A 22,658-nucleotide genomic window follows, 5' to 3' on the forward strand; every position below is an offset into this window, starting at 1 on the left:
AACTACATCACAGGAAAGTGAAATTTGGTATTTTAATACATCTACATATTCTCTCAGAATAGATGTCAGCGTTTGGGTCTGGAACATGTTTGGTCCTTTGGTAAATAACTTAGCATACGCCTCAGCTCCCTGTAATTAGATCAGCGTAGAGCTATGAACATAGACTGTTCATATCACTAATGATTAGTCACATATATGCATTGGTTCTTGGGTGACACGCTCTTGAAATCCAAAAAAATGCAAATGCATGTGAGAATGTAATTGTTTTAATTGACAGTATAAATATTACTCTTTCTTGTGATATAAAACATTTTTTCTTCATGCAACTTATTCATTTTTATTTTGGACCCCAACTTTGGGTTATTTTACCACTCGGTGATATTCCTTTACATGAGGCCTTTGTAGTTTGTTTCTGTGTCTTATAATCATTTGATGTTTATTCGTTTTTCACTAGTAACATAAAGAAATGTTCATATCTCAAAAAGTATCCATCTGATCAAACTTAACATTTACATTGAATTATTGAGGAACAATTGGTAAAAAAAAAGTCAGAATTTTTGAGACCAAAGTGTGTGGAATGTCCTGAAAATGTGTTGAAATGACATGGAATGACCCTATAGCTAGTCTGGACTCGTCCATCCATCCCTGGTAGGAGTGTAAGTGGTTTCAGGGCTGCCTCTCTGACAGCTTGTCAGGTCCAGCTGCTGCAGTCTGCTACTCTAGCGTTGCCACCGTCTCCTTGATGAAACCCCCGTGGCAGCAGCAGCTGTTTGTTCGGCTGTGGAGCCAAAGACAGGTTAGGTGTGAGCTTTTCTTAAGTAGGATGTTTTTTCTTTATATATATATATTATAAAAGGTTCTTCAGTTCAGGTGGTAGAGCAGTGAATGTGTGAGGGATGCAAGGGGAAATATCTGATTTCTTATGCATGCGAGGCCACAGTTCATTTCCATCATGCAAATAAGCAGCGCAGGCATAAGGCAAAGCAAATGCAATTTAAAGGCAGGCATTGCTGAGTGGAAAATGTGTGACTGGCACAGAAGCTTATTCACAGTCCCCCAGTGTGGGTCCAACAGTGGGGGCCGGGAGGGATTTCCTTTTCCTAACAGTTTTACCATTGAAGGCTACGCTTGTATTGGGTCTGCTCACATAGGGTCACCAAAAACCTTAGATCAGACATAGGCAACTGGTGGTCTGGGGGCCATATATGTCTCTCGGTCTAGTTTTGTGTGGTCCACAAAGTAAACACACAAAATAACTTCAAAAACACACACATATGACTCGTCAAACACACATAAATGGCAGAAGGATAAGAAATATACAAAAGATCACTCCCTAAACCCTGTACCAGTGGTTCTCAAACATGTTTAGCTCAAGTACCCCAGTTCTCTTATTTCTGGACCAAATATTTTGCTCAAAATACTATTAAAAAATTACTAGGAGCATAATGATGGAAAGAATGAGTGCTAACAAACATTTTAAAGATTCTAACTTAAAAAAAAAAAAAAGACAGAAAATTGTATTGTCATTTCATGTTCACGACTTTAATTTTCAACCAAAAAATACACATTTTAAAATCCCCATATTTTTCATGCTTTTATTTGTTAATTTTCCACTCTCTCTCAAGAACCCCTTGCATTGCCATTGCGTACCCCTACTTGAGAAACACTGCCCTATATGACGACAAATATACCCAAAGTGACTCCAAACACACAAAATGGCTAAAAAAAAAAAACCTATTTCCTGTATTAATGCAAAGATTTGTCATTATTCTAAATTATGACAAGAATGTTGATAATGTGACCCTTGGATCAGATAATCATATTTATGTGGCCCCACTGTGATAAAAGTTGCCCATTTCTGCCTGAGTCGGTGCAGGCACACACAAAGATCTAGGACCATAAATGATAACAAGAGCACTCAGGCCTCGTCCACACTTAGCTGGGTATTTTTATAAACGGATATCCACCCTCCTCCGTTAAAAAAAATAATCATAAAATCCAACCTCACAAAACTGCCTAAATGTTCTATCCACATGAATTGACATCTCATGTATAAACTTTAAAAGGAAGAGATCAAATCTGGCACACGAGAAACTTCATTTATTTTCCACAAAGGCATCTGTATAAAATAAAAAAGTTTGTCAAAATGTACAATTCACCAATTAATTCAATTCAAAATAAATAATTCTCAAGCTCTAAATATAGCTACATGTTATGAACTCTAAAAGTATGAAAATAACTGGCATTTAATGCTGTTTTGGCGCGGTGCATTACGTTTAATCTGATTGGTCGGCTATGATGTGATGTTGTCTGGTCATTTCATATTTTGAATGTTCACAATGCCTGTTGATCATTTTAAAACAAAAAAATAAATAAAACATTCACTCAGTAACGGTTGGGTGTAGAAATGTAACAAATGACTTTACGTCTTTAAAAACGTACTTAAGTACAAGTTAAATTACTGATTTAGAAATGTACTCAAAAAAGTACAAGTACCCATAAAAGCCACTCAATCACAGTAACGTGAGTACTTGTAATCCATTACTTTTACCTCTGGATTCCTACTTCATCCTCCTTCAGAGGCCGACACACATTGTAAACAGGAATGTTTTCCAGAGAAACAATAGATTCAGATTACATTGGGTTCAGAATTGTGAGTGTTATCACTGGGAAAATCTGCATTATGTTGGATTTTGGTGTTACATGAGGTCAGTTTGTCTGTTTTCCAGGAAACAACTACGTTCCGGGAGCACAAGTTTCCTTGTTGCCTTTGTTAACATATGCATCAGTGTTGTAGTGTGAGAGAGGCTGCAGTAGCAGCAGCAGCAGCAGCAGATGTTCCGGAACAGGCACATGTGGTGTTCAGAGTCTCACAGCAAAGCTTTGGATGGGTTCCTTATGCAAATGTCGCTAAAATGTTTCCCTGCTGTTGATTTCATCATTGGGTGATGAAATGGTGATCAGGAGAAATGTGTTGGAGCAAGGACACTCAATCTGGGGAGGGATGTAGTTGTGCAGACTGTTGGCAAATGCAACATTTGGAAGGAAAAATAAGGTATTTAACACCTGACGGGAACATGCCACATGCGGTGGCATTTTGTGAGGCCACCGAAACAAATACACAAATTGAGTCCAAGAGCAAAACAGATAAATAAAAAAATACACAAAATGATGCAGAAACACAAAAAATAAACAAAATGAATGCATTAACATGCAAAATGACTAAAAAAAATCCCCACAAAAAATAAACAGACTGAAAAAACACAGAAAATGACAACAAAAGAAGACAAAATAACAACAAAAATACACAAAATGATGCAAAAATACACAAATAGGACAGAAAAAGATACAAAGTTACGGAAAAGAAGGAAAAAGATACAAAATATATCCTAAAACACATAAAATGACTAAAAGAACACAAAAAGTTACAACAAAAACAGACAAATTAACAGCAAAAACACACGAAATGATGCCAAAAACAAAAAAGCGGACAGAAAAAGTTACACAATTACGTAATATACATTCTACTGTTATATAAGAGATCTAAAGTGATGATTCAAAGATATAATTGTATTTTAACTTTTTTCACTCAACTAAGAAAGGTTTTTTTATTCATCCACCTTTGAATAGTGTTGGACTGTCGTCCAATAGGATGAGAAAAGACACCTTTTCTTACAAAAATTCACTGGTTTCATTTAACAACAAAACAAACATAAAAATCAACCCATTGTTATATCCAGAATTTTATTCTAGACATTTGGAAATATTATCCAGGCACATGTTCACCTGAGCTCAAAGTTTTGAAATCAGGCACAGCTTAAAAAATGGCATTAAAGCAATTATTTCTTAAATTTGAAGAGCAGACATGGGTGACTGGTGGTCCAGGGGCCACAATGAGGCCATCTGTCTAGTTTTGTAAGGCCCCCAAAACAAATACACAAAATAACTCCCAAAACTTCTAAACGACACCAAAAAATATACAAAATGACAAAAATAAATAAATAAATAAAAAACAAATCACTCCAAAAACAAACAGGACAACAAATATACACGAAATACACAAAAGGAAAACCCAAATAACAAATATGACTCAGAAAATACAAATTAAAAAAGTAAAAACACTCAAAATTACAAAAAAAATATATGAAAGGACATAAAATGGCACAAAATGAATTGAAGAACACTAAAAATGACAATCAACGTGAACAATATGACTTCAAATATACAGAACAAAAATAAAAACACACAAAATTACTGAAAATAAATATATACGAAAGAACATAAAAAATATACAAATAGAATACAAAAACACACAAAATAGCAATTTAAATGCACAATGTGATTTCATTGTGCATTTAAATTGCACAAAAAACACACAATTACCAAAAAAATAAACATACTAAGGCCCTATGCTACGAATCTAGATAATTATATACCGTCTTACGACGGTCGATAACAACACGCTAATTTAGGCCAAGTGATCTCAGCCTTGGTACGTGCGTGCACATAAAAGGGGTGGAGAATGCAGCGTCTGACCAATCAATGGAGAACCTGGTAGAGCGAGCGTCTTCACAGGAGGAACAAGTAGCAAAGAGCAACAGTAGTGCTGTGCACCAGGAGGCAGAGCTTTTATACTCGCTCAAATCTGATCCACTTCATAACCTGGTCCCGACCAGTTAGGTGTTCAGCTTAAATTTAAAATGATGAATAATTAAAATCCATATTTCTGACCAAAAACAACCCTATTGTTACAGAAAAGGCGGGAATAAAATAACCCAGACAGGAAGCTGCTGACACTGTTAATGCACAAAAGCGTGAGATTATTTATGATATTAATCCATTGGATGAGATATTCCATTCTGTCCGCGCACACAGAGACACAGGTTTCATCAGCTGACTGTAGATCAGTCCATCAGATATAAATCTATATCTTTCCTAAAGGATGTCATGAGTAAATGAAAGGATTGCATTGAAGACATTGATGCTGTGTGGTGCAGATCCACACAGTGACGTGTTCACACATCAACTTTTATTGGACAGCTCGCTTTCTAAGAGAACTGATTTGTCAGGAGGCGGGACTTTATCGCTCACTAAAATCCTAGCCAAAGCAAAACCTGCTCTCGACCAGGTTAGTCGTTCAGCATAAGTTACCATGGTGATTTAGCTCCGTATGACTAGTCCAGCACACACTGATTAAATCCTGGATGTTAGCGCAATAAGAGGTCATCTAGATTCGTAACATACCCCCTAAGGACATGGAAAAATGCACAAAATGGCAAAAAATATACAAATTGAACCCAATAACTCAGAATACACAATGACTTCAAAAACATGCATTGAATAAATGCATTGAAAACACACAAAATGACAACCTAAATAATAAATATCACTCCAAACATATCAAACGAAAATAAAAACACACAAAATTACAAAAGCTGCATATGAAAATGCACAAAATGAGTCCAAAAACTCACAAAATGACATTTAAAATGCACAATATGACTTCAAAAATACAAAACGAAAATAAAAACACAGAATTGCTGAAAAAATAAATAAATAGATGAACGGACATAAAAAGTACACAATATTAATCAAAAACACAAAATTACAACAACAAAAATGACAGATACAAACACATGTTGTCCATGCTTGGTGGTTATTCTAAATGATACCATGGATGATATTATTGTGAATAAAAAGTGTCCCAGCTGTGAAACACACTGCGGAACAAGGACGTAAAGGAGGCGGGAGCGTGCAGGTACGCGCAGCCAATGGGAGCGCAGGGAGGTGCGGCTCGCGGCGAAGGGGCGGGGCTTGGCGGTGCAGACTACGCACACCTTCAGATGGAGATGAAGCAGCAGGCGGTCACACTCACACTGTAGACATATAGACTATAGACAGAGGCCTGGAGGTTCCCTGCAGGTGAACATCACCGCTACTGCTACTACAGCTGTGTCTCCGTCACACATTCATGCATTTCTACCTGACCACCTGACACCGTCTGCCACTACAAACATGGAAAATGCGCACACTAAATCAGCCACTGAAGTTTTGGACAACTTCGGTGTGAACGAGAACACGGGGCTGACTTTGGAGCAGGTCAGAGCCAATTTGGAGAAATATGGAGCCAACGGTGAGTTTATGGCCGGTTCCTCTGCTCTAATGTGTGTGTTACTGTGTGTGTGTGTGAACCTGTCGCGTCATTCGGGGGGAAATCCCTCTCCTGTCCTGCTTGTTTTCACGTTTCAAACCGAGGCAAACCGTGTGCGTAACAAACAGCCGTTGTGTTTTATTCCCTGAGGCGCGCGCTCAGTGGAAACGTGTGCCACAGCCACAGGAACCGACTGCTGCTCGTGGCACCGACGCACGCGCGCGCACTGACTCATACCTGTACACCTATTATTCTGCTCATTTTTCATCTACCTGATCAGTTCATCCCTGATTTCCTGAGTGGAAAAAAAAAAAACCCAACCAAAAGCTGACTAGTGTGGCACAGTGCACGCGCAGGACGCACATCTCCAGGTGACTGGAAGTGACAGGAGGTGAGGAAGGAAATAGAAAATGTTGAACAACCTGTTTTCACTTTCCACAGTTGTTCCTCCTCACGTTACAGCGCCAGGACACAATCATAGATGTATAGTGATAGAGATCAGGGCCGAGGAGCTCAAGCTGCTACAAAAGGTGTCACATAGAAGGAAATGTGCTACACTGACAGCAGCTCACCTTTCCTTTCTTTCCTGCTACCTGCAGCTAGAGCTGTGCGATATGAACCTAAAGTCATATCTCGATATTCTTTCTCAAGATGGCGATATATGATATAAATCTCAATTATTTTGATTAAAATAAAGCCTTACCAACAAGACAATTCAGGGTTAAAGTTGCTGATGTAAAACGTTATTAATGTAGTTTATTTCCACTATTAATTAAATAATATTAGAAACTTTTTGCATAGTGAGATCAAACTTACTAACTCAAAATATACATATCAATTCATTTGTTCCTTTTCTTTTAAAAGGGGTTTTTAATGTTTAAAATGAGCAACATGCAAGACGACAAAAACCGAGCAAAATAGGAAAAAGAAGAAAAATAGGTATTAAATTGCAATTAAATTGTGACTAATGTTAGAAGGAAAATTAAAGAAAAAGAGGAAAAAGGCAATAGTATTAGTATGAAAATGGCAAATACATTTGAATGTAGGGCTCGACCAAAATTCATATCTCAATATTTTTTCGCTAAATGGCGATATTTAATATAAATCTCGATTAAAGTCAGACCAGAAAGTCACTTCATGGTTAAATTTGCTGATTCACAATGCCGCACAGGTACATTTATTAACAAACAGCTGCTCAATATGTGACACATTTGGCTTTTCCTCCTAAGGGACAGCACGTGTGAGTGAGTTCTGTAGTGTGGCTTGTTTAGTGGTAGATCTGGGTTGAGACGCATTACATCCGTCTAATGAAGCTGTTCTGAGAAGTAACAAAAACAGTATTTTGATACAATGCACTACTACTAAAAGTTCATGGTTTCACTTTAATTAGAGGGTAGGATGATAATAAGAAGTAAAGCTCGCTTAAAAAGGTACGAAATGTTTAAGTTACAACATGAAATGCTTTATTTTTCCTAATATTTGCTATTGTTTCATTTTCATTACATTTTAGGAAAATCCACCTCATGTTTTAAGTTTTTTTTAAATATATATATAGTATATTATTTAAAGCATAGCACTGGCCATACACCAAATATGCAACACATTTGTCCCAATATTTCAGTGAAAATAAACATTTAAAGATGGTTAATTAATTTAATACTAAAACTTCATCATCAGTATTTAACTTTTATAAGCACCGACTACATCTGTCATCTGTATTTATCTTTATGAGTTTGAATACTGGAAAGTAAGTCAGATTTTAGATGGAGCACATTGGTGACCCCTCAAATGGTCCATGCGGGCTCCCCCTGAAATAATGTATAAAAATATATATGAACAATATTGTAATTTTCTATATCGCCAAAATAGAAAAGTCCATATATCGGCCATCCCTACTTGCGTGTGCTGCTGACCAAAGTTGTGGAGCAGAGCTGCACATGGATGCCAAACAGAAGCTCTTTTGTTGCAGCCGACCTCTCCAACTCTCTGAAGCAGGGGGTTGTGATGACTTCATGGAAAAAAAAAAAAGCCATGTCTTGGTCTTGGTGCTGATAACATCTTTGGCTCGTAGCTGTAAACTTCCTGCCATGTGAGCTCGTTGTAGATGAATGCATGAAGAAGGAGGGAATACCTTCTTTTTCTTTCTTCTCCTTTTTAGGTCATACTTGGTTTTGTACAAAGCACCAAAGTTCATGTTTCCCACCGCAGAGTGATGATCAACTGCCTCCTTGCACACTAACCACACGCTTTGTTTGTTAGCCGTGCTGCAGCTCATGTGTGTGAAATGATCTGCCTAACGTTCATTAAGCGTCTCCTTAGTTGAGTTGTGCACTGTGGTTGGACATGTTCGGATTAAAGGTGTAAGAGATATATTGCGATATTCCACGGTGCGATTATTGTATCGATCCAAAAAAAAAAAAAAAGGTCTAAATTGATTCTTTAATCTGGTTTTTCAACCCAAAAAACCATTGGATTGCACTAACATGCATAGCACATGGTCACTAGGTGTCAGTGAACCACATCTACCTGATTGAGCTGAAAGTTAAACTATTTTTTTATTTTCATAAAACGCGTGTGCGTGTGCGTGTGCGTGTGCGTGTGCGTGTGCGTGTGCGTGTGTGTGTGTGTGTGTGTGTGTGTGTGTGTGTGTGTGTGTGTGTGTGTGACGCTCTGCCGTTGTAACTATGGGGACACAAAAGCTAGATGCTCATCTCTGTACAGAAAGAAGAAAACAGTTGGACCAACTTAATTAAAATGTTTGATTTGGTAACATCTAAATGAAGTTCTTTGATCCTAAGTTAATATGTTAGAATAACACAGCGGTTCTCAAACTTTTTCTTTTGCACTCTCTGTAAAGAATAAAAAATATCAAAGTAAAACTATTTGACCACTATTTATCAATAAACACAAATGTATTCACGATGTAAATATTGACGGTCTATATTGAAAGGTGATTATAGACACAGGGAGCTGCATTGAAACAGTGTGGATCTAATTTCTCCTGGTTTATTGTTGTTGTAATTGTCAACAGTTAGCTGTGGTGTAGCATCGATGTGTGGAGGTGACGGTGCACGAGAGGCACAGTCACGATCACTAAAGATGCTCTGCGTTCATTTGGAGAAGGTGTGAGGAAAAGCGCACATTGTTCCCAGGAGAAATCAACATTTAAATTGATGCTGGGATGTTAGACGCGTGTGTGTGTGCGTGTGTGTTGGAGGAGATTCTGGAAAACGAGTGATGGTCTTTTTCTTTTTTTTTTACACAATGCCTCGATTCATCTTCTTACGTAACATTCCACTGTAACGTTTGACAGGCTTCGTCCTGAGGTGTAACTGAATCAGGAAGCCTTTATCGTCATTACTGTTGTCTTTTAAATGACTTGATTGCTGAATCTTTGACATGAGTCGACACTTTTTCACATTGTGTGATGATGGCACTCCCTTTGAAGAGAGGAGGACAATAGTGCAACATGTTCAGGTCTTTATGCCACTGCTGCTGTCCTACATTACATTCAGACAGGAATTATCAGCTCTTCTATTGGTTACACTGAAAACTAGGCCCTCACGTTTTCTGTTTCAAAAGTTCCCAAATTCCTTTTCAGGGTTTACCTATTTCAACACCATGTTACACCTTTTTTTGTTTGTTTTGTTTCTCTGTTGAGACAGCTTAAATTCCTTGAAATCGTACCAAACATGATAAATAGGGTTAATAGAGTCAACTACTACTGTTTTGTTTACATTTTATATGCTTCAGATGATGTACAAAAATGGGATTATTGCACTGAAATCACACAACTGTAGCGTATCTGGGCGACCTTGGCTCAGGCGCTAGAGCGAGAGGTTAGGGGTCTGATCCCAGTCTATACCTGTCTATGTGTCGAAGTGATTTTGGGCAGCAAAACCCTGAACCCTAAGTTGCTCCCAGTGGTCGACTAGCACCTTGCATGGCAGCTCTGTTCCATTGGTGTGTGATATATATATATATACAGTATCTATTACTTCAGTGTAGGAGTAAAGCGCTACTTTTAAACTTCAGCCAATGGTCCAAAAACTTTATTTGTAAAACCTATAATTCACCCTCAAGTAGGTCTGGGTGATTTATCAAGAGTCAAGGTATAGCGAGATTTCCATTTTGACGATATAGAAAATGAAAAAATTCTAGTATTATGAGTCACTGTTTTTGCTACAGCATGAAAAGCACAAGTTACATGGATTTCTGACTGACTTATTGTGATATGAGTTTTGGTTTTTATCCACAGGATAACGGACAGTTAGTTACGCTTATTGCTCGCTTCATCACTTCATGTTTCTCCAGTGACGTGACGACCGGTGGGAGTCACGTAGGGGGAAACTCATTCCCGATTGGATGTAGTGACACAGCGTCACTCTGAGTCTCGTGAAAATGTCAGAATCTTTAACTTCCAACAACTCAGATTGCACAATTGAGGCGCTGGAATTGCGTGAGTAGCGTCGCTTGAAGGGAGGTCGCTTGACGTTGCGTTATTTACATTGATTTTGAATGTAATCTAGTCGCTGAAGTTGCTTTTGATGAGAACGCACTTCGATATCGGTCTGATATTAGCCTGTATAAGAATATCAAATTAAAATTTCCAGATTCTCCGATTTTTTTGTTTTTGTGTTTTTTCTTTCCCCAATTAATTTTTTCTTTATTTTATTCAATTGTAGAATACTCTCGATATTATGTTAAAGGTAAAAATGTATGTAACCAATTGGTTAATAATAAATGTCAGTTTTTCTGACCCCTACTGTTGCTGAATGTTGTTCTGTTTGAGTAACATTACTTGATCAAGCCTTTTCTAACATTCTACACTACATACTAGTATGTATGATTCATGCTGATATCAGATCGGTATCGGCCGATGCGAAAGGCGACAATATCGGTATCATATCGGAAATGAAAATATTGTAACGGGACATCCCTGCCTTTAATATGTAGCGCAAGATTTTAAACCAAACATATTTTCCTTGTCTCACTTTCTAGACATTCAGTCGCCCGTTTTCCAAAACATGCATGTGTCATACATGTTGGGGCCTGATTTTTAAAGAGAGGTATTGGGTAATTGATTTTATTAGTTTCATGAAAAAGCCGATGTCTTAGAACCAAGGTTCCCAAAGTCATAGGGGGTTCATGAATAGAAATTTAAAACGGCGTGACAACCAACATTACAAACTAGAATATAAATCAACCAGCAGTCAGGAGCCTCCATGCATTGCTACAAATGACACATGCAGAGACCCCTCATGCACCCTCAGACACAGAAACAATCTCATCAAAAAATTGCATCCTCATTGTATTTTACATGTTTTAGGGTGATGAATGTTTATAGATTATTATGATTTTTTTTTTTAACTATATATTATTTCTAGGGATGTCCCGATACAGCTTTTTCACTTCCGATACAATATCAATATTGCAGCCTTGCGTATCGGCCGATACCGACATTGATCCGATACGATATCAGCACAAATCATACATTTATGACTTGTTTTGTAGTGTGGAATGTTAGAAAAGACTTGATCAAGTGATGTTACTCAAACAAAAAGCACCTCTAATTATTACCTCAACAGGATATGACATTACATTATTACATTTTTAAATGTCTGAAGGGGTACGGGACTGTGAAAAGTTTGAGAACCACTGATCCAGACAACTAATCGGGACTGACTTTCTAAAGATTGTAGCTGAGTATTATTTTGTATTTTGTTTATGATTTAATATGAATGACACTGTCTCCTGTTGTTAGTCACTCAGTTCACCGTCACTAGTGTTAGTTCCTCTGGTTGGATCACAGTCACGGCTGAGGTTCCTCTTCCTGTTCTGCAACTCCACATAAAAGCGCTCTGACTTGCTCACTCTGCTGTTTGAAATACGTGTCGTTTCCTTCACATGGTTTGACTGCAACACACCCTTCAATCATAGGCCGTCTGCATCTCACTCACTCTCAAGTGTTTCAACTGGTGATACTGGGGAGGGGACGTGTGTGAGTGAGTTCAGAGAAAAGGGCAAAGTGAAGAAGTTCTCTGAAGTCCACAGAGTGTTGATGTGTTAAACTGGGCTGTGTGTGTGCCTGCCCAGCTGCCTGAAGAACACACGCCGTGATCCTGTCCAAGCTTGTCACTCGTCTCGCCTTCTTCCCGCCCACTTATGCATCTGTCACTCACCGTCATGGCTGTGTGTGAAGGTTAATGTGCAACCTGGAGGCTTTGCTTTGCTAGTGTTTGTCTATGAATGTGTGCACAGAGCCTTTGTCACATGTTGCGTGTCCATCTTTAAGGTATAACATAGACAAGGGCTCGGCAATATGAACCAACAATCTAGGGCTGGGCATTTTTGCCTAAAAAAAAATCTGATTTTTTTTTTTTTTCTTCAATGCACTTAATAATGACTTCAGACATCAGATATATTGTCAAAAATGCAACTTTATTGTTGTGATTGTCCTCAAGAGTTAAAATGCATAGAACAATCCCACAATAAAAAGTAAATGAGGCTCTGTCATTCAACAATTTCAAGCTTTAACCAGGTTTAAGCAAAAGTGCAACAGTAACTTCAATTTTCTGATTAAGAAATCACATAACTACATATTTTATAACATACAACAGTGCAATTTAAAAAAATAAACTTTTCCCTTAGCATGTCAGCATAGTGTGAATAAAAAAGTAAACATGCCTGTGGCACACATATACTGTAGCCCACTCAAAGTGTAAACAGAGAGGGGACTAGCTCACATCACGCTATGGTAACTAACAAGGACGGAACATGAAAAAGTCTGAAAAAACTGTGGTCGGAAAAAAATACATTTAAAGAAAAAAAAAAAAAAAAAAAAAATTGAATTTTTTTTAAACTCGAATTTGCTAAATAAAAATGGTTTATCTGCAAATTCGATTAATCGATTAAATTGATTTTTTGCCCAGTCCTACAACACCTCATATCTTGATATTTTTCCTCAAAATGGCGATATATGATATAAATCTCTATATTTTCACCTCGATGAAGTCTTTATTTACTACACATTTATTAACAAACAACTGCACAATGTTTGCCACTAGGGATGTAACGATTCACTCAACTCCCGATACGATTCGATTCACGATACTGGGTTCACGATGCGATTTTCTCACGATTTATTTTACAAAATGGGAATGTTGACAAATGACTGAAAAATATTCCTTTATTTTTTTGGGGAAAATACTATACTATTTTCCTTTTATTTTTCATTGTCAAAAGAATCCCTTGATAAACTATGCAAAATGATGCAATTTAACTAAAAATAAATCTTGAATGAAATACATAAAGGAATAATACAAATGAAGAGGAAACCTATTAATTTAAATTCTAGTTCTATAGTAAACAATTCAAAACTGCATAATAGTTCTTTTTCTTTTTAAAAGTGCAACTGAAAATGTATTTTGTGCCTTAACAATTGGACTTTTAAAAAAAAAAAAAAACAGTCATTTTACTGTATTTACGTCAGATATTTGTTTAGACCAGCAGAGGGCGCTGGTAACACAGTGGTCGGTTGGCATGCAGTTATTCCACCAGTGAAGAAGAGATGCTATGCACTAGCAGAGCTAATAGAAAAACGTGACTTTTACAGATATTCACGTAATATTACAGATATTCTTTCGGTGCTAAAGGAGTAAAGAATCATTTATGAGCATGTTTAACAGTAAATGGTGGCCAGAAAGAAAATAGTAGCAGATTCCGCCCGTCACGTCCGCTTCTGGAAGGATTGATATATAGCGCCCTCTGCTGTTTAAGAAAAGTACTGCGATTCAATTTTCAGAGCATCGATGTGAACCGTGGTACCTATGAATCGATTTTTAACTGCCTTACGATTAATCGTTACATCCCTATTTGCCACTTTTGGCTTTTTCTTCACTAAGGGACAGTACGTGTGAGTGAGTTCTGTAGTGTGTCTTGTTTCGGGGAGGGTCTGTGTTAGGATGCACTCCAAAATCAATCAAACTGTGCTTTTCATTCTGCTCTGAGAAGTATGCAAAAGCAGCGACACCTAAAACGAGTATTTTGATACAAGATAAGCTATAAAATAAAGATATATTGTTATAGGTGATATTGTAATTTTCCATATCACCAAAATAGAAACCTCGATCTGTCTTGGATCTCGATATATTGCCCAGGCCTATTTAAGACAGGGGTGTCAAACTCATTTTAGTTCAGGGAACAAATACGGAGCAGTTTGAGCTCAAGAGGACTGTGCAAGGCACTGACAACTTTTGTCTTTTTTTCAAATTTAACTTGGGGAACTATTGTGAAATGGAAACTGCAGTATTTGGGAAACATTTAGCTCTTTCAACAACTTGAGATTAAAAATAACTGCAGTCGTGTTATGTAATCATGGGGAAAACTGTGAGCCTGGCAAATACTGTGGAGCTTAACTGAATTTGTGTACCGGTATTTGGAAAGAATGAGATATCTACATCTGAGTTAGTTGGTAATTTACACAATGATTCATGTTCTCTCTGTCATTTTAACTTTACTTCATTGGATGCTCTAATGGACTGGATTTGGGCCCTTGACTTTGACACATGTCCCCTATGGGATCCTTGAGCTGTCCATGACGAGTAGTAGTGTGTGTGTGTGTGTGTGATGACACTGGATGTAGAAGATTTGTTAAAAGTAGTACTCAGTTTAACACTAATGTGTTCACGGCACTAGTTGAGCCGTGAACACAGTTTTAAAGTCTTTCCACTGGCTCCCAGTCAGCCTCAGAATAGACTTTAAAGTTCTGCTGCTGGTGTATAAATCTGTGAATGGGTTTGGTCCAGAATACATCAGTGAGATGTTAGTCAGGTATGAACCCAGCAGGTCTCTCAGATCTATGGACACAGGTCAGATAGTGGAGCTCACAGTGAACATGGTGATGATGCTGTGTTTAGTTGTTATGCTGCAAAGAAGTGGAACAAACTGCAGCAGAGCTGAAGTCAGCATCACATGTGAACATTTTTAAATCAAAGTTAAAGGCACTTTTTTTCTCTACTCCACTTTTAAATGTTTTTACTGATGGATTTAAATGTTTTGTTTCCGACTTTAATGTTCTTATTGATTTTAAGCTGTTGAATGTTTTCTGTTGCACTTTTTGATCATATAAAACACATTGAGTTGCCTTGTGTATGAAATGCTCTATACAAATAAATTGGCCTTGCCTAGTAGTGAACTGTAACTGCTGCACTATGTTGGAAACTTCCTCAAACAGTTTGTTGCTGGTTAAAAAAAATGTAGTTTATTTTTAATCTTCTAGTGTTGAAGTCAGTGCAGTGTTAAGGGGCGCCGATTGTAAAATTGTGCATGCTAAAATAAACGGCAACTCTTTGCAACATTGAGCAACAAACCACGTTTAAAAAACGTATGTGATTTTTTTTTTTTTGTATTTTTTGTTACTTTTGACCAGATTTACAACAATATTTGTGATATTTACTTTTCTCGTAAAAACATGTCAGTTAAATCTAAATCTAAATGTTAAATGTAAATCATAAATATTAAATCTAAATGTCACTGGTGAACTTTTATTTTGGTTCCTCTGGTGAATTTGCATATTAGCTAAGTATTTAGTTTCACCTGTGACATTTAGATTTAACATATTTTTTATGAGAAAAGTCACACATTTCACTAATATTGCTGTAAATCTTGTCAAAAGTAAAACATTTTTAATGTGGTTTGTTGCTAAATGTCCCTTACAGTGTTGCCATGATTTTATATGATGAGGAGATAAAATCATAAGAGGTCTGCTCAATATCACAACTTGGCTAGCATACAGGCAACGAACTAGCTGTTAGCATGTGGATAACCGTTTGTCCAGCTAAACTCTAACCTTTACGACGGTGATTAATGAAAAAAACAATAAATTCAATCCTATGATTTTTGGTTGCTAAACTTCTTTTCAGTTTACTCGTTTCCATGTTATCGCCGTGTCAGTTTACACATTTCCGTTTCCTCAGCTGTCTCTGATTAGACGTCCATACAGGCTAGTAAAATTGATGAAATCCTGTCGAACATGCTTAATACGGTTAATGGAGTTAACTGTTGTCATTATTTCATATTTAGAAACAGTAGAAATGCAGGTGCTGAGATCACGCGAGATTTAATGCGGGATTTGAAATACAGTCGTTTGCTACACTTGCTAAAGCTAACATTAGCCCACTCATTTTCTGACAAAAAATATCATGTTATTGTGTGACGTAGTCCAAAAACGTATCGGTTAGGATTCAGTCCTTGTCATATAGCTATTTCTATATGAGAATGTGAAGTCCGTCATATCGTGTAATATCACATCATTTTGCGAGAATTGTCCTTTCTGTCTCACTGATCAATCGTTTATAACACTAATTGTGTATAAATGTTTCCCAAAACATGCATGTGACGATAAATTCAATGTCATTTTATGATCTCCACTTTATTTTTTTAAATAATTAATAATGATAAAAACAATTAAAATATAATGATAATTTCACCATTTTCATTTCAGGAAGTGAAATCTGTAATCACAGAAAATCGGAGGCCAAACTTAACTGAAGTCTGAAACAAAAAGGAACATTTTTTCCAAGTTTAAACCTGTTGCCATGGTACACATTGCTATCTTTGATAACGAGTGAAGGATACATGCTTAATGTGCATGTGCAGCTCCTTCTTTACTGCTATTTTGAAAAAATAAGCAGTGTTGCCAGAATGGGTTATGGTAAGAATTCCACTTTGTGGGCAAAACCCTGATCAAGGTGGAATAAGTTATTATGTTGGTATGGGGTCAACTTTAAAGGGCAGGTTATGAATAGAATTCAGAAACCAATAGAAATCATCAGCTGTAGCAGGTCATGCTGACATCTCAAACCACAACTTTGATAAACATCATCCTTACAAATATAAACGGGGCATAATGAATGGGGATTAGGCAGCAATAACATTAGTCCGTCAGGAATTAAGGATATTTCGATTTTAGTCTTTAGAAAAAATTAAAATTTCAACCCTGTTGGGATTTTTCAGGGCTCTGTGGTTTCCTCTTGTTTTATTTAACTCTGTTTTTCTACCTATCTAAGATAGAATAGGCTCCCGTACGCTGTGTTCTCCACAGCAGTGGTTCTCAACCTTTTCAACCTGCGACCCCCAAATTAAAGGTTCCAGAGACCCGGGACCCCCACTGTACCTGAAGGTGGTTGAACACAGACATTCAATTAAATTACATTAAATTCAACTTTATTTATATAGCGCAAATTACAACAAAATCATCTCAAAGCTCTGTCCATAGTCCATAGTAAAGAACCCAACAAGATCCACATGAACAAGCATTTAGCGAAGAAATCTCCAGCAGAACCAGGTTCAAAGGTGGCAGCCATCCGCTTCTACTGGTTGGGGTTAGTGAACAGAAGGACAAACAGAATAGGATAGAAGGATAGTCCATCCGAGTGTCATAGACTAGTTGAGCCGGGAACCAATGATCAAGACACCTGAAATAGAAAATAGAGCCCTTTGAGGGTGAGGAGAAGTTACAGACTGCAGGAAAAACATGATACACTATGATACACTCATTCCTAGTCGTTAGGTTAACATTAAACATCTTGCGGCATCCTCCATGCTCTGATATGCTACCACTACAGACGAGGTTTTGTCTCGTACTGGTCGCACGTAATGATATATGGGGTGGACATCAGTGTAAATGGTGTGAAGCAGTATGCAACGAGGTACAGAAGTGGGGGGTTGTCTACAACCCAGCACAACTGTGTCTGACTGGACATCATCCCATTACAGCCCATTGGAGCTATGTGTAGATGGTGGATTGTGTTTCAATATAATGTTGGTGTTCTACTATATAATCTTAGTTTTTAGTTCCAATTTTTAGGTTTAGCGCTTTGTTCCTATAGTGGTGAGGTTAACACTATTATACAGTATACACTTTTGCAAATAAGTAGGTTTTGAGTTTACTTTTAAAGGTGGAGAGAGTAGCAGCCTCCCATACTAAGACTGGGAGTTGGTTCCAAAGGCGAGGAGCCTGGTAGCTGAAAGCTCTTCCTCCTGTTCTACTTCTAGACACGTTAGGAACTTCTAGAAGACCAGCAAAGTGAAAGCGGAGTGTTCTGCCCGGACATTAGGGCACTAACAGGTCTTTAAGATACACAGGAGCTTGATCATGTAGAGCTTTGTATGCTAACAGGAGGATTTTAAACTGTATTCTAGATTTTACAGGAAGCCAATGAAGAGAAGCCAGTACTGGAGAAATATGCTCTCTCCTGTTAGTACCTGTTAATATTATAGCTGCAGCATTCTGAATTAACTGGAGACTTTTTAGTGAGTTACTAGAACATCCTGACAGTAGGGACTTACAATAATCTAATCTAGATGTAACAAATGCATGGATTAATTTTTCAGCATCACTCTGGGTCAAGATATTCCTGATTTTAGAGATATTACGGAGGTGGAAGAAGGCTGTCCTTGTGATTTGTTTAATATCAGAATTAAAAGATAAGTCAGTATCAAAGGTAATGCCTAAGTTTTTTACTGTGGTGCTGGGTGACAGAGTAATGCCATCCAGAGACACTATTTGCTCTGATAATTTATCTCTGAGGTGTTTTGGACCAAATAAAATCACCTCGGTTTTATCCTGGTGAAGAAGGAGAAAGTTGCGTCTCATCCAGGATGTGATGTCTTTAAGACAAGTCTGGAGTTTTAATAACTGATGAGTTTCATCTGATTTCATTGACAAATACAGCTGTGTCATCTGCATAGCAATGAAAATGTATATGTTCTCTGATATTGTTACCTAGTGGAAGCATATATAATGTAAAGAGTATTGGTCCCAAAACTGAACCTTGTGGAACTCCATGATTAACTCTGGCGTGGCTGAGGATAGATTATTAACATGAACAAAGTGGGTTGTGTCTGAGAAGTAGGATTTAAACCAACCCAGCACTGTTTCTTTAATCCCAAAAACGCATGAACATTGAAGAACAGTCATGTGGAGACAGGGTCATCTATCAGGGGGAGAGATTTTTGGGGTCCATCCATAAAGTCAGCAAAATGATGGTCCATTGTTCTATTAATCTGTGATAACCACATTTATTTATTCATCTGAATAATATCCACTGTTATCCAGGAAGTTTATTATTATAGTCCATAGTCATCTTAAAGATTTAAATCCTTGTTTTAATCAGAAATAAAATGGGTTCAAAGTGGTGAATTGGAATTTTAAAAACCACAGAAATTGGTTAAAAGTTGCAAATTAAAGATACCACAAATGGACAGAAAAAGTGGTCAAAAGGGTTCAAAGTGTCAGTATTGGCTTGGAAGTGGCAGAAATGGGGGGAGAGGGTAGGGGTAATGTAATTTAACAAATAGGAACAGTTAGTTTAAACTGGCAAATAATGGGCATGGCAAATCATGAATGTGGTTAAATTTGCGAAAATGAGCATGAAATATGGTGAAAAGAGGTTAAAAGTGACAATAATGGGCCAACATGTTTGATATTAGGTAGGAAAAGTAGTGGAAAGGGGTTTATTAGTTCCAAAATGTGTTGAAAGTGGAACAAATGTGCAGAGAAGACGATGGCATTTTATGGAAAAGTGGCAGAAATGGGAGTTATGTAGCAAAAACGCATTGAAAGGTGAGAAATTGTGGCCAGAAAAAGTGATGAATATAGGTTAAAATATGGCAAGTTTGGTATCGTTGCAGAAAAAGGGTTAAAATAAGCAAACATTTGCTCAAATTGTTCAGAATATATTCTTAGTTTCTTGAAGACATCTGGCGACCCCCTCCCAGTGTCTGGCATCCCCAAATGTCGTCCTGACCCCAAGGTTGAGAACCCCTGGTCTACAGGATCAACACTTATGGTTGCTGAGGTAATAATGTGCACTAACTTGAAGATTTGATTTAGATAAATCCAACTTTTTGACAAATGTGTAATATTTAATTCCGACATTTGCCGTCATAAACTCTGATCACTGAACAAAAAATATCTTATAGCTTGCAGTATATTAGTGTTGTGTTCAAGACCACACTATCCGAGACCAAGACTTGCCCGAGACCAGAATGCACCGAGACCAAGACAAGACCAAGACTTCCGGGAGCCAAGACTGAGACAAGCCGAGACCAAGACCATAAACATTTTTTTTAAATTTAAAAAAATATATAAATAAATAAAATTATGACAAGGTTTGACAGTTAATTAACATTCTCTCTTTAATTTTAGTTTCTTTTTAATACATTTGACGGACAAAAAAGGTGCCTGCAAAAAATTATCTAAAATATTAAAACTGCTACTGATAAATTCACAATTATTCTACATATTTGAAAACAAGATTTTTATGTCAGCTGAATGTACAGCAAGTGTTTATAAACATTTCTGTCAAGAAATAACACAGCTGGTCACCTACACATCACAGAGTGTTTCCTCTTTGCTCTGCTTTTACAAATGTATTCTTTGTGGTTCGTGAAACCAAATTTCACAACCAACAAGTTAGCGGACACGTCACTCAGTCACATTAAGGAAGGTCATAATCTGGGGTGGATTAAAGAATGAATAAATGATTGTTTTATCCCGTTCTTCTCCTTGTTATAATCACATTATAAAAAAGTTTAAAAATAGCAGGAATTAGTGCTGGTCTCGAACGGTCTTGAGGGAAAATCCCGAGTCCGAGACAAGGCCGAATCAAAATGCTTCCGAGACGAGACCGAGATCTTTGAAATTTGGTCTCAAGACTACTACAACACTAGTTTATATTATCACTTGCCTACAAACATGTAATTCCAGTAGATAGAAAGATTTTCTATTCAGTTGAGTTAAATTTAGTAATTTCATTGTCCAGTTAATGACAATGGTTTTCATATATATCGTGTTTAAAAAACTATTTGGAAAAAGACTTTGACTAGTCAACATACAGTAGCTTCTTTCAATAAATCCTTTGAAGAAACTATTTTTTTACAACATTCATCTAATGTTTTCATTTATTGTGAGTAGCTGCTGTCTTCTCTTCCCGTTGAATTGTTAGTAGTTGTTAGTTTTTTTGTTTTCACACAGCTGTGAGCCAGAAAAGGAAGCGTGTACCGCAGAGAAGGTTTCCGCTCAGTGCTAATCTCTTCATGCAAGTCCTGCAGCCTTGACAGGCATCTTCCCGTGTTCTCAACTTTAGTCATCCTGTATTTTATCATCGTTATATTTTATGACTTCTTTTTTTGTGTTCAAACAGCATTTTGTTGAACTTTCTGACAATTGTAATTGCTCAGTCTTTTCTACATCTCTGTACAACAATTCCATCAGTTTTTAAAGGTTGGCAGCGTATGCTACATGCGTCTCTTTATCACTTCTTTCAGACTTTGTGTCCCTGAAATGAAGCTGTTGCGTCGCTTTTTAAAAGAAAGAGAAACCGTTTCAGTTGTGAAATACCACTGAAATGTATTGGTATTATGTTAGACGAGATGAAACTTGTCTCAACTGTTCCTTAACATAATATCATGAATGACCTCATACGTTACTTTGGCAAGACTTTATTTTGGAGGTTTCTTCATGAAAAGGACAAAAATTAGTCCAGTCAAAATATGAATGCTGTCATTGTAAATACGAGGGACGCACCGAAATGAAAATCCTTGGACCAAATGAAAATTCTTGGCCAAAACCGAAAACCAAAATAAATTATAGTGCAAATGATTAGTACCATTGTATTTATGGGTATACTGTAAATGTGTACTAAAAACACAGTGTTTGAAAATGTTTGCCTGAAAATGGCCCAAAAGAGCGTTTTTGGCCGGAAATGTTTGGTGGCTGAAATGTTGGTACGTCACTAGTAAATACTTGGGCTGTTATTAGCTTAAAATCAACTTCAGCATCACTTTTTGGATTGTGACATGTGGTAATTGGTGTAAATGACTAGAGGCCGATATATTTTTTGACCATCACCAGCCCTCCCTAAGGAAGGGTTAGAAACACTTTACTAGAGAAAGGATATAAAAAGAGAGGGCAGTGGTACACCTAAGTGAGGGGGAAGGGAACAGGGAGGAGAGACTCAAGGTAGGAAATGGAAAGGTTGCGGAAGAGTTGATTATTTTAAAGTGAGAGATGTGTTGTAGTTGTGTATAGTTGTGTATATGGTGACAAGTGTGAAGCTTGGGTATAATGGTGGTGGCTGTGAACAGAGGGAAGGAGTGAGTGGTTATACCTAAGACATTTATTTAGTTTAAACCCACTACTATCACATTGTATATTGTTACTGCTACTTAATATCGGCTTCCAAGCAGCTTCCATCAGCTTTAGATCGGCTGAATTTGTTTTTAAAAAATGGCATCAGCCTTTGAAAATCCTACTGTATATCGGTTAGGGATGTAACGATTAATCGTAAGGCAGTTAAAAATCGATTCATAGGTATCACAGTTGATATCGATTTTTTGAAAATTGAATCGCAGTACTTTTTCTAACCAGCAGAGTGTAGGTGTAGGCGGCGGGCGGAGTCTGCTAATACTTTTTTTCTGGCCGCCTTCTACTCTTAAATAT

The 22,658-nt window shown here is 37.3% G+C and overlaps 1 protein-coding gene across 2 annotated transcripts in view; it reads left to right on the plus strand.

Moving 5' to 3' along the window:
• The first annotated feature begins 5,838 nt into the window (after positions 1–5,838).
• Positions 5,839–22,658, plus strand: part of LOC114475344 (sarcoplasmic/endoplasmic reticulum calcium ATPase 2-like) — a 90,804-nt gene continuing 73,984 nt past the window's right edge. For both annotated transcript variants that reach the window (XM_028466046.1, XM_028466045.1), the window contains exon 1: positions 5,839–6,133. In XM_028466046.1, the coding sequence (XP_028321847.1) occupies positions 6,016–6,133 (118 nt within the window). In that variant the 5' untranslated portion in view covers positions 5,839–6,015. The remainder of the gene's footprint in view (positions 6,134–22,658) is intronic.

This window comes from Gouania willdenowi, chromosome 14 (genome assembly GCF_900634775.1).
Source record: "Gouania willdenowi chromosome 14, fGouWil2.1, whole genome shotgun sequence".
Classification (NCBI taxonomy): domain Eukaryota; kingdom Metazoa; phylum Chordata; class Actinopteri; order Blenniiformes; family Gobiesocidae; genus Gouania; species Gouania willdenowi.